The 10,555-nt window shown below is 40.5% G+C and overlaps 1 protein-coding gene across 1 annotated transcript; it reads left to right on the forward strand.

The window, feature by feature from the left end:
* Positions 1–228: 228 nt before the first annotated feature.
* Positions 229–1,029, forward strand: lrrc3 (leucine rich repeat containing 3). The gene has a single exon (XM_054615987.1). The coding sequence runs from the start codon at positions 229–231 to the stop codon at positions 1,027–1,029; it is 801 nt and encodes a 266-aa protein (XP_054471962.1).
* Positions 1,030–10,555: the final 9,526 nt, after the last annotated feature.

A 10,555-nucleotide genomic window follows, 5' to 3' on the forward strand; every position in this document is an offset into this window, starting at 1 on the left:
TTGGGATGAGCTCTTTTGAAACCAATTTCAAAAGATTATACAAAACTCTATCAAATCAATTTTGAAGAAGTATCTCAAAATAAGACCCTATGTCGGAGTGAATAAACTAATCATTTTGTGATCTTTTTAAAGCTAATGAAGCCGCAACCATCATTATTTAATGCCACCCAACAGGTCGAACTATGATTGCTTTTGCCTGACAGGACTTGCGGGAGGTCCCTGCTGAACATGCAGGACTTAGCAGGGCCTGAAATGCCCAGGAAATTTCCTATCTTTGATGGCTTTGGCCTCTTATGGGGCTTGCTCTTTGGATTATACATTGCAAGTGCACCAGGGATGGCTTGTCCAACGAGTTGTCACTGTATAGAGAAGAGTGGCATGACTGTGGTCCAATGTTTGTCACGCAACTTGGACAGCATCCCACCAGATCTTCCAAGAGATACTGTTGTCCTACTTTTGGCATCCAACCACATCACCCACATCCCAAACCACGCCTTCAGAGAACTGCACTACCTTCAGGAGCTGGACCTGTCTAACAATGACATCGAAACTGTGGACCTCGGAGCTTTTCAAGGTGTTTCCGACAGCCTCCTTGTCTTGGATTTATCAAACAATCGCATCCAAAGTGTCCCCAAAGAGGCATTTGCACGCCTGCGAGCAAAAATCAGCCTCTCGAACAACCCTTGGCACTGCGAGTGCACGCTGCAGGAGGTCCTGAGGGAGCTGCGGCTGGACCCCGAGACGGTGAATGAGGTGATCTGCCACACAGCGGTGCAGGAGGAATATGCAGGCAAACCGGTAATCCAGGTGCTGGACTCAGGGATCAACTTCTGCAACTTTCACCACAAGACCACCGACGTAGCCATGTTTGTCACCATGTTCGGATGGTTCACCATGGTGATCGCGTACGTCATCTACTATGTGAGACACAATCAGGAGGACGCCAGGAGGCACCTGGAGTACCTCAAGTCACTGCCGAGCAGCTCCCAGATCAGCAAGGACTTTGACACCATCAGCACTGTTCTCTAGCAGGGCCATACGCAAATCAGGAGACCGGACGTGTGCGTGCTTGCGTGTCTGTACATATGTGAGTAAGGCATTATTCTGAGGTCTTTCAGTGACAAAAATGGGTCATGATTTTTTAGGCCCCATAAACAATATATGTATATTTCTTTTCAAAAAACATTTTAAGTTTAATTTAATAAGAGTAAATCAGCCAGACAGGGCGACAGCGATAGCACAAAATAAACAAAAGATTTACATTTCCATGATAGATGATAGATCTAGACTGAAGAGATAAATGTTCCCACTCTGGTGTCAATCCACAGTGTGATAGAGTTTCGACTGAGATGAACGATTAACACGGCTGTGTCCCCCAGTTACTTTGTATTGATTGATTTATGTTCTTCCTGTCAAGGTAAAGGCCATTTTATGAGAATTTGCTAACATATGAAAAAGGGAAAGGTGTTATCATTTAGTGTGCATAACACATTTGTAACAGCCCTGCCTCCAGTGAACCTTACACAGGAAACTAATGACCCAGGAAATAAGGTTACTCCGTGCAAACCCTGCATTGTGTCAAGTTCAAGACACAAATTTTCAAGTTTTCAAAGTTGTTTAATTGTGTTTTGGTCTTCACCAACTCCTGAGAAAAATAAATGATAAAAGCCTCTTGATGCTGCTGGTAAATGTGACTGAATAATACTGTTAAGTTGCATTTATGCATCTTCGAAAATCAACCCAGTCGCCAGAATAAAATGTTGGCATCGTACAGTACGTTTCTACAAACCAAGAATACATTAAAATTAAACGTTTCTGAACCAAGTATATATTTCATATCAACATTTCCACATATGTGTATGTCAGTGGTAAAGTACTTTAACCGCTCATTGCGCTTTCGGCATATCAAAACTGCATTCTCAATCATGTTTTGGTTTAGGCAACAAAAGTACTTGGTTAGGTTTAGTAAAATATCTTGTCGTGGCCTCAAATAAATATGTTACTTTAGGTTTCATACGGGACACAAACAGTTGTCTCTTGCGCGACAGTCTTGTATTTGACCTAACCATCAGGCCATCTTCCTCATTATGTGGACTTACGCATACTTTGATCAGAAATAGAATTGTGATTGGTCAAAACCATACATAATCCGGTAGAAAAACCTCATTACCTTTTTTAATATGTAATACGGGAATGTAGTTTTGGTTGAATACAAACGTGAACACCTTGAAACTGCGTATAGAATGTATTCATATGGGTTCGCAGAGGAACCGAGCCATAAATGGTAAATTAACTGTACTTGTAAAGCGCTTTTCTAGTCTTCCGACCACTCAAAGCGCTTTTACATTACATATCATTCACACCCATTTATACCCATTCATACACTGACGACAGGGGCTACCATGCAAGGTGCCACCTGCACATCAGGACTCTAAGTCTAACTAACATTCATACAACATCCACACACCGATGGCGCAGCGCAGCAACTTGGGGTTAAGTGTCTTGCCCAAGGACAAGGCCGGGGATCGAACCACCGATCCTCTGATTGGAGGACGACCCTGCTCTTCACTGAGCCACAGTCGCCCTGAACAACCCTCGACAATCCTCCCAGATCTCAAAAACATTCATATGAACCTGCGCAACAAGAAATTGATTGGTTGAATAATGTCACGTCAGGAGGCAGGTTTGAAACAGATATTTAAAAAAGACAAGGACAAGCCATGCAAAGGTACCCTAACGACCCCTGTTCATGGTTGAAGAAGCATACTTCTGGGACGAAGGGTTAGCAATTGCAATTGCAGTCTGTTGTGTATTTCACGATTGTTTGAGAAACACCTGCAAAAACATATATATATATATATATATATATAAATTGTTTTGCTTTTAAAAAAACCTAATCTTTGTTTGAACAAAGGTTCATGTCAATGTCCATTATTTGGAAACCTCAGAAGTCTGAAAATGTTTCGTCAAATGGGCTCTCCGTCCCATCGACGGAAAGCCCATTTGTCCGACGGCCCGTTATCCCATTCATCACTCCTCATGGCTAAACCTAGTAGAGGCTGGATATCCATTCGCCAGAGGAAAAATAAAATCTTGAAAGTCTGATGATGTAATCCTGCATAATAATTAGCCCTGTCTGTTTGTTGCTCGAGAATTTGTTATTAGGAGCAATGGGCCACAAGAAGATTGTGCGTTTGTTTTCGGTAAAACAGGCTGTGGAACAAATAGGCTTTCGTTCTAATGGGTCGTTTTTTTGGACTATTGGAGTTTTGCAATAATAGGGCATCAGAAAAATGGTCAGTCCCATGCACCATTTCCTGTGTAGGACTACAATTTTGAACAGTTGTGTCATCTGGTACACCACAGAGAGAATCTGGTTTATTATATTTTTACTGGTACTTTCAGAGCAATTTCGGGGGTCCAAAATAACTGTGTCAGTGAATGTATTTATGTTGGATGTCAATGTTCAGAAATGTCTAAGACCACATGATATCTGTTACTTGTCAACCATAGCGACACAGCACACTGATGTTTGGACACAAATGTAATTCATGTGATACTTGTGTCCAAGTGCCTACTATCCAGGACTCCTACACTATAGCACTGTGCACTAAGTTGGACAATTGAGTGCTAAGTCCCCTCCCTGTCCACACCTGAGTCTGCTACCAGGTATGCCTAGCTAGATTCTGAGTAGGTCTTGGGAACTGAGTCATAAAGGTGTTAAAGCCCAATTCCCCAGATGGGTGGGTTATTTAAAAAAAAGGACAAGAATGAGCGCCTGATGACAATGACAGAAAATTCTTTGAAAGTTAATGTTACATGCTTTTCTGTGATTGACCACCTACTGTACCTGTCCTCATGTGGTGATTCCCACGCATCTAGTAGTTCAAACAGGTTCAAATAAACACAGAATTATTTGCAACTAATACTTTTGTTTGTAGTGTTGCATACTGTACTTGCATAAAGTAAAGTAGTCTGTTTTTGTACTACTGTAGGTCTATTTGTTACAGTGTCTACCTGTCTGTGCAGTTTTGAACTGTCATATAACATATATGTTTGTGCTGGCCAATGTGTACACAACCTCTACAATCTAAATGCAGGCACATGCCATCTGTGTTGCTATTTTTGTAAAATATGTCTTTAGCTAAACCCATGTCAAAGTTTAGAGTGTCTTTGAATTTGTTTGATGTTTCTTCTTCATCTGTAGAAGAATTACTCACTGAGTTGTGTATTTCTGTGATGGAAATGGAAGGGCTCCAATTATATTGTTTGTGATAACCGTATCAATTTTCTATGTGTTTGTTTCTACGTGTTTCTTTTATCATGGATTTCAATGGACACCTTACCAGCAATTGAAAATAATAAAAATCTTTTTTCAGGACAAACCTTTTTCAGTCTCCTCACATTTTGTGTTTTGGCTCCAAAATAGGTAAAGGCATTTTCTGAAGAAAGCCAGCTTTCATCATCAGAACTGTATTAGCTGGACTTTCTTTCTATGAGGTTTTTCGTCCTCGACTTCTCAGTAACTTAATTTGCAACAAACAATTTAGCTGCAGAAAAAAAGGAGCAGCTCCAAGACATTATTTGACAGCAGCTATACTTTCATTCCCTGTTGATGCAAAATGCCAATGACAAGAACTATTCCTAACTGAAAAAGGGTTGAAATACTCTGTTATATGTAAAAGTCCTGCGTTTTAAATGTTACTTATGTATAAAAGATTTATCCTCTACAATTAGCCATTTACATACTGCTGGATAGTTTACAGTATCTATAATAATAATCTATAATATTTCTAATCAATTAGTATGTCTACCTAAATTCATCACAAAAACATAGCACAATTTACAATATTTGCCTTTGAAATGTAGTTTAAAAAAAGTATAAGGAATCAGGAAACATAAAAACTCATGTACAAGCACCTCAAAATTGTACTTAAGTACAGTACTTTAGCAAATGTACAAAGTTTAATTTCGTCCCAAAATCACGGAATGTCACTTGTTGTGGCGATTTATCAGCGGCCAAGAGTGACCTGGCATTACTATAATAAATAAGGGATTATTAATCTTCCAAGCAAGTGCACCTCACAGTGCAGAGTGTAAGGAGAAGCAAGCTCTGTAGCTTTTAGCTTATCCAGCCAGTAGCCTTAGTGCTCAGTGCGGAGATCTATGAAAGAATCATTACTGAGAGAAACTTGTGCCTGCTGCATCGGTTAGAAAGGCCAGTGTCACTAAAGTTCTGTGACTTGCAGTAGCAATTATCTGAATTGGTGTTTCCTAAACCTTTAGCACTGCACTGTTTATTGTCATTTTTTGCTCAGTTCTTTGTCAACTAATAAAGTCTCTGGTAATGGATTGGAGAGGCAGATGTTGGCAGTAGGCTTATTTCTGCAGGGGTGTGAGTGCTTTATCTTGAACTGAAATAATAGTCAAATTTACAATCAGGGATTTAACACAAGTTACCAATTAATTTAGTATTCTAATGATCTGCAGAGCTATACTTAAGCACTTCAATTGACTGTGCAAATGTGCAGACCAACATTCAGAGTCTAAGTTTGACCGTCCATCCATCCATTAATTCATGTTACTATACTTTTTGATTTCCTCGTTGCGACTGCAGCAGTCTACATGAGCTTAGTCCCTCTAACCCAAGTCAATCCTCAGTTTCTTCTTCAGCCAACTATTGCCAGACAAATATGTACATCAGGGAGGCACTGGGACGAAAATTCAGCTGGCTAGTTGGCTAGCTAACGTTAGCTTGCTAATTCCACAATGTGATCATGCCAACATTACACTGGGTCCCTTCTCCTAGCCACTAGCAAAGTAGAGCCAGTAGCAGATGTCCGTCCCGGGGATGGAGGCGCTACAGTTTGGTGCTGGCTGAATTCCAGTTGCTACAGACGCGACAGTCCGTCTCCAAAGCTTGCGCCCGCTATCCTCCAAGCTGAGTAGTCTCATTGTGGTCTGATAAACAGTCCCTTACCAACTGTTTAGCCTTTTCCAAAATGATGTGTTGGGTGCATTTTACTCAGTCTGAGGTTACACTTTAAGGATCACAATTGAGGTTAGGAAATTAAAACAGTTGGTTAAGGTTGGGGAAAGGCTCATGGTTACGGTTAATTAGGTGCCAAACAGAAATTGCAGGATCGTCACGGGAGGCACACACTTAACTGTGGATGCCCCACTAGTCCATCTGCGAACTTCACCCTCTTAATCATACGCTTTATCGATCAAGAAATACTAAATGACTCGGGGGGGATCAACTAGCTCCCAACCAGAAGGAGACAATCATTTTCTAACATAGCCCCTTGGCCTCAGAGGGTGTTGATCTCACTCAAATTATGCACAGTGCAGGGAATAAGCAATGCAGTGCTAATTGTTATTAGTTCCATGATTTTTTTTCTTGGCATGTTACATCACGATCCTTTTTTAATTGTTATTAGTTCCATGATTTTTTTCTTGGCATGTTACATCATGATCCTTTTTCATTCCCTCCACAGACAACATTCTCCATCCATCTCTTCTGGTGATTAACATGTAAAACAACGCACTTGGCTGGAATGTCATCCACTCGTACGACTTCCTGTGTTTGTTAATTCTGTCTGTTTGCCCTTTGCACCATCTGTTCATTGAAATATCGTTAACATTTTAATTGAAGACACTGATATCGTATTATTGGGAGAACCAAACTGCCATGCAAGGTAATCTATGAGCCATAAGTGGTATTACAGCTATGTCAGTTTTCCTTCAAGACCTAATTTCTTGCCTATAAGACAGAATCGTCAACTCGTTGCCCTGTGTACCCTCTCTAGTGATGTGTTGTCTCTCATATAGACTCAGCGTCTATTCTGGGAGTATCCGAGTAAATGTTATGGGTTATTTTAAGATTCACAATGTAATGTTGGATCTCAACTTTGCGGAAGCAAATGAAGTAGGCACAAGAAGAGAAGAGTAGAGGAACCGTGATATGCTGACAAAGATGCTATGGACAAGAAGCTGTGCTAGAGTCTAAACCTGGCATCTCGTAGCAGTAGGACAGAGGTAAATCATACATTTTTCTTAGTCATCAAAACTTCTAAACTTCAGCATTATTTCCGGTGAACAAACTGCTCTTTGCTCGACCCCAACCTTTCTCTCTCTGTCTCTCTGTCCGTATGCTTGTGTGGGTCTGTGTTTATATCTGGAAGCGCTTTGTGGTGATTCGGGACACTTCCGCCTGTCTCCCGGCGCTGCTGATAGGGCAGGCAGTGAAATTTGGGCACAGCTATAAAAAGAACGCCCCCTCAATACGACTCGGTTCACTTAGTTCGTACCAAAGAGTCGTTCAAAAGGTTTGGGTCATTCGCAAATTAACATCGCCACCTGGACACAAATCTAGGTCACTAGATTTGTGTAAGTCAGCATTCTATAATTCTAGTGTTCAGGATGTACATTTTGTTTTAGATGCTTTTCTATCCAGCCAGAAATTAAAGTTTGGCCAAATTACAGAGCACATTTATAAAGGGATCTCTAAAACCCCCAACTAACAATATATGCTTTCTTTTACTTAAAACTTAAAAAAAAAATGTATTACAGGCAAGAATTTGAATGGGTATAATTGTCTAAAATATGACATCTAATATGTTTTAAATGTGTTCTGTAAGAGTTGTTTCTTCACACTGCTCTGGTATTATTTTATGGAAAAATGTACCGTGCTATATATGCAGTTTGTACTTGAGAAGACATTGAAAGGACACTCATAATAATAAGATTGCTAACCTCACTTACCAACCACCAATAAAAATACCATTTCCAAAAACACCTTGAAGGGCAATGTAACCTTTGTACGGTATTCAAGCTTGACTATTCAAAGATATGCATGTATGTTTGAGTCTGAAATCTGTTGACATTGGCAGGGAAACACCATCAAGACGTTCATGGCCACTTAGGGTCCAAAAATGTAACAACTTTCCAGATTGAACTACACTGGTCTTAAAGTGGCCTATTATGCTTTTCCACTTTTTCCCTCTTCCAGTGTGTTATATATATTTTTGTACATGTAAAAGGTCTGTAGAGTGTAAAACCTGAAGTCCACGCCTAAAAGGAGTCACCCTCCCCCTCAGAATCACTGCTCCTGAGCTGCCTGAAATGGCTCGATTGAATTCTCTCCTTCACTTCCGTAACTTTATGAGGTCATAATGTTACGGAAGTGGCGTAAAACTCCTTCCGGCTAGTTTGGCCCTCAAACAACAAAAGAGAGAGACGGAGCTGAAGCTCCTGAGGAAGAGTTTTTTGAAATGTTAAACGTTGACCAATCACAACAGAGCGGGCTAGCTGACCAATCAGAGCAGACTTTGCTTTCTGGAGGGAGGAGCAAGCGCTACAATGGAGCATTTCAGAGAGAGGGTGAGAAGAGGTGCTGCAGGACAGCCAGGATGAGAAAAGCTAGGCTGATGATGAGCATTAACGCATGTAAACATGTTGTAACTGTAACTTGAGATAAAAATATGCACCTGGAAAATAGCACAATAGAGCCTGTTTAAATGACATTAGCATTTTAGGACAGTTTGTGTCGTCCTGAATCATTCCTAGCTGTAACCTCTCCTTCAGATCACTTACCTAAAACTACTAAGTTTCCCATATTTGGATATTTTGGGCCATTTGGAAGGCATGGGTAGCAGGTGGCAGAGAGACTGCCAAGGAAGGTCACAGTTTGAATCCCTGAAATGGTGAATATGTCTTGCTACATCAAAGCGTCCTTGAGCAAAGCTCTAACCAGCCATATGCCAAAATCTCCCTAGCTTCATGGATAGGCTGAATAATTTCAGACATCTACTACCATCTGCTAAAATGTTTGTAGCCTTTGTTTAAAAAATGAATTTTATGAGCTTAATAATTGAAAAAGGTTTATAATGAAGCTTCACAAACCAAGTGAATTCACAGCTCAGCTTGCTAAATGTATTTCTAGAATTGCAATGTTTCTTGTAAGCTTAGGAGAGGGACCCCTTCAAATAATTCCAATGCTGGCTCTTATTTCTTACCTCATATTACAGGGTATAAGCATTACCTGGGGCCGTAATGCTGGGCCCGCTGGGGGTTGGGGAGGCACAAGAGAACCAGAACCAGGACTGAGAAGGGCAGACTGTCAGACCCAAAATTAGATTTTTTCTGAAGAAACTCTGGTGCTCAGGAATACTACCGCTTTTTCCCATGGGGACCGCTAAAATCAACACAAAATTAAAGGTCCTCTTAGTAACTTTCAAAATACATTGTATTCAATCACAGTCATGTAACTATGGTAAGATCAAATCACAGGGTAGTTCTGAATTCAAAGTATGGGCAGCTGCCCTTTTAATAAGATATTTTGTTAGCACACCTACTGTATCAGCAGGCCCCGGACAGGGAGTTGCATCATTGTTTTACAATAATCTCATTTAGATGACAAAGCATTTTGCTTTCCCACTGGATCATGAGGCATTCATAAATTTCCCCGTCTCTGAAAACTGCAGTCAGCAACTCAACTCCACAGGTACTGGTAGGAGAATGTGTTCAATTAACCCCTAAACATATTTCACTAGGACTGCCGCTGCTTTGGTTCCAGCTCCGGCTCAGGAAGTCACCATCACTCCCCATCATTTCCACTTCTGTGAGTTGTAGCTAATGAACAAGGGGTGTTTTTTAATACTGGTTCTCTGATTTGATTACACTAGACTTCATGAGAAGTGATATTTCTATTTGTGTATAATAATGACTTTTGAGTAGTGTATACTCTGTCTCCAGTTGCATGAAGGGTATTGATTTTCTACTCAGAGAAGCATGCTTTTTCAGCAAGCCTTGCAATCTCCACAAAAAGAAAAAGAAAAAGAAAATTGCACTTTAACAGAAGGTATTTACTTGTGCGTGCTCCAAACCCCTGGCTCCAGGCAGTCATTTTATCCCTGCAGAGATTAATAGGAGGCTATTAAGTGCATGTAAACGTTATCCATACATGACTCCATCTTTTGGAGGGCATTCAACAACGTGTGACAAGCAGGGCAGCGTAGTAAATCACATTTTCAGTGTAAATGAGGTGACCTGCTTCGGAGCAATGTCTAGTCAATGGATTTTTAAAATGGGGACATCCAGAGATGTGGAGGCTGCCAGGCCAGCAGACGTGTTGTGAGATCATAGCACACGGTGTAGCGACTGAAGTGTCAATTACTGCACCACAGCATCCCTTTCTCCTACAAAGTATGTTTGTAGAAATGGAATTTAAATTGGCACAATCTTTATGGAGGAACAAGAAATTCATCATGTTCACTGGTAACATTTTGTTCCAATACAGGAAGTGTGATGTTCTTGTACAGCAGAGACGATGTAGTGGAGGTTGGGGTGAAATAAGGTAGCATTTGAATTTGTATCATGCTATCCACGTGTTACAGTTAGGCCTTACTGACACACTGAATACACTCATTTGTGCTAAGTGTGAGGAGATAAGATTGACAATCTTATTGTTTTTGTGCATAACACAAAATTAGCGCAATCTACTACAATGAAAAATATTGTATAGAGAGGTAGTGGCTGAATATAAATATGTTGT

The sequence above is a fragment of the Anoplopoma fimbria genome, chromosome 16 (genome assembly GCF_027596085.1).
Source record: "Anoplopoma fimbria isolate UVic2021 breed Golden Eagle Sablefish chromosome 16, Afim_UVic_2022, whole genome shotgun sequence".
In the NCBI taxonomy this organism is placed as follows: domain Eukaryota; kingdom Metazoa; phylum Chordata; class Actinopteri; order Perciformes; family Anoplopomatidae; genus Anoplopoma; species Anoplopoma fimbria.